The sequence below is a fragment of the Limulus polyphemus genome, unplaced genomic scaffold (assembly GCF_000517525.1).
Source record: "Limulus polyphemus unplaced genomic scaffold, Limulus_polyphemus-2.1.2 Scaffold771, whole genome shotgun sequence".
NCBI lineage: Eukaryota > Metazoa > Arthropoda > Merostomata > Xiphosura > Limulidae > Limulus > Limulus polyphemus.
In genome coordinates, this window is record NW_013666381.1 from 222,919 (window position 1) to 225,270 (window position 2,352).

The 2,352-nt window shown below is 37.4% G+C and overlaps 1 protein-coding gene across 1 annotated transcript in view; it reads left to right on the forward strand.

Annotated features, from left to right (window-relative positions):
- Positions 1 to 360: 360 nt before the first annotated feature.
- Positions 361 to 2,352, forward strand: part of LOC106460447 (potassium voltage-gated channel protein Shaker-like) — a 150,009-nt gene continuing 148,017 nt past the window's right edge. Inside the window, exon 1 of the mRNA XM_013920141.2 lies at positions 361 to 767. Within this exon, the coding sequence (XP_013775595.2) occupies positions 676 to 767 (92 nt within the window). The 5' untranslated portion in view covers positions 361 to 675. The remainder of the gene's footprint in view (positions 768 to 2,352) is intronic.

The window sequence follows — 2,352 nt, forward strand, 5'->3', positions numbered from 1 at the left end:
CTTCGCATCAGCCATTATCAGTTCCAATGTATCCAAGTGTTGCCTACTCGTCTCAATTACTGAAGGAGTTGTATTTAGAGAACAGAAGTTTTGTTTCTCTCAGAGTGCTGGTTAAATAAAAGTTGTAATAGATTGTGGATCCATACACTAGGAATTCTTCAGCTATCTATCGCTTCAGAAACAATTAATGGCGAGAAAAGAACCAAGGTAATACGACTGAATAGATTGGCATGTTATTCTCTCTTCCGTTTTTGCTACCGCGGCCCCTTTATGCAGTGAAAATGCGCGCGGTCTGTACCGAGTATGCGCTGTATAGCTACCAGCTAGCGAGTGTTTAATTCGAATGTGGTCATTGCCGTAGCTAGTAGTGTACAGTTTAGGCTGTAATAGGAAACAAGTACGAGTAAAACGTGTCAAACTGAGACAACCTAATGTGAAGCTGAATACAGAAGTTAGTTCAGTAACCGATGTCTTTGTAGATGTGTCTTTATCCAGTAAACTTGGCATTTTTGGTTACCAAAACATTGTTAGTTAATCTACCAAGAAATATGTGATAGTATATGATAAAGTTGATCTTGTGAGGCTCAAGAGAAACAAAAAGAGAAAAAGAAAAACATCAAATGACAGGTTCTGTCTAGCGGTGAGTATTTAAAATGGTGCCGTGAGTACTTCACCATGGCCGCAGTCGGGATCTGGTCTCAGTTTGGAGCAGCCAGTAGCGGAGAAATAGTGCATCCCGAGTTTCTTCAGGACTACCATAACAACTCGTAAGTTTTTTTAGGTAATCCCCTTACAATATTCACGCACAGCTGTCGTACCCACATTGACAACAAGAATGTAATCTTTTGTTTGATAGTATCACGGTGAGGTCTCCTCTATACAGAAGTCCCCCCCCTCCTCCTCATTTGAAATGTAGCCAATCTGTTTGTTAATTGTTGAGCTGTCCATTCTAAATTAAGTGATAAAACCATCTCCTCGCGCAGTTTGTAGTTATACATTTAAACCACGAATAAAATGGGCGGAAAGCTACAAAGGGGAAGCGGACGTAGGGAGAGTTATATAAAAGGAAAACGAGTGGCTAAGATATATTGGGTGCCCAGGGGCATTATCCTTGGAAAATGTGTAATTTTAACAGAAAACTGGTACGTTTTGATAATAACTGTTTTCACGCTTTACGAATTTGCTTGATAGATGTATGGGTACGGTGTAAGGGGGGATGCTGCTAGCAGGGATGAAATGTGCAGAGTTTTTAATAAACAAAGGTATATAATTAAATCATCTGTGGTATAGGTCGGACGTGGATTAAATATTTCAATTCAGTAGGGTGATGAAAATGGTGTATTGTATTAACCGAATGTAAAGGGTATTATTTTGAAAAAGAACACAACTATCTATGTGTTTAAGAAAAAAGTAAGAATTAGACTGTGATGAACTTACTTCACAACCTAACGAAACATTTGAAATTTACTGCTGGACAGTTTGCTGAATTTAGCAGATCCTTTCATGATGTCAGTTAATTTTTGTATATTAATAGCATTAATGACAACTGAAGTATCTGCGTGGAATACAATGTGTAACCTGTTTGTCATAGCTACAATTATTAGAAGTTTTCAATGAATGTGATATCACAGCATAGTAAGGATTAACATGAAGATGCAATAAATATTTAATTTTATTACTATAATCCCCGTGAGGGGTGCTATATATTTTCACGCAAGGTCAATGAAATTGTGAAATGCTAAATTTTCATGCGCTTTATTAGACCATGAAATAGGTATGCCACGAGTATATTATTAGATATATATGAAATCATTCTATTGGGCACGTGAAAATAAGTCATTTTATAAGTGACATTTAAAAGGCATGAAAACATGCATTTAAACTTTTTCCAACGTTTCTGAACCTTTTCACTCCAAGGATTGTTAGGAAGAGTGTATTGCTATATAAACACCGTGATCACAAGTAAATAGACACCACCTTTTCAGAAAAAAAAATAAAATTTTTCAGTCATATTCACATGAATTGATATATTTGTAATTTAATTAATATCTAGTAGATCTTCCTTTCGCTTCGTGCAGTTCGTTGATCCTTTGGGGCATCTCGTCAATTCTAGATTGTGGGATTTTCGCCCACTCTTGCTTCAAAACTTGGAGTATATCGCTCTTTGAAGTTGATTTTTTTTTGTTGTTTCTTGACTTGCCGGTCGAGTATAGCCCAGAGGTTTTAGATGGGGTTCATGTCAGGAGATTGGCTCGGCCAGGGCAACTTCTGGATACCATTTTCTCCTGCTACTTTTGGATGTTTATAGCAGTGTGACACGGTGCTCCATCTTCCTGGAACAACGTTGTGTTC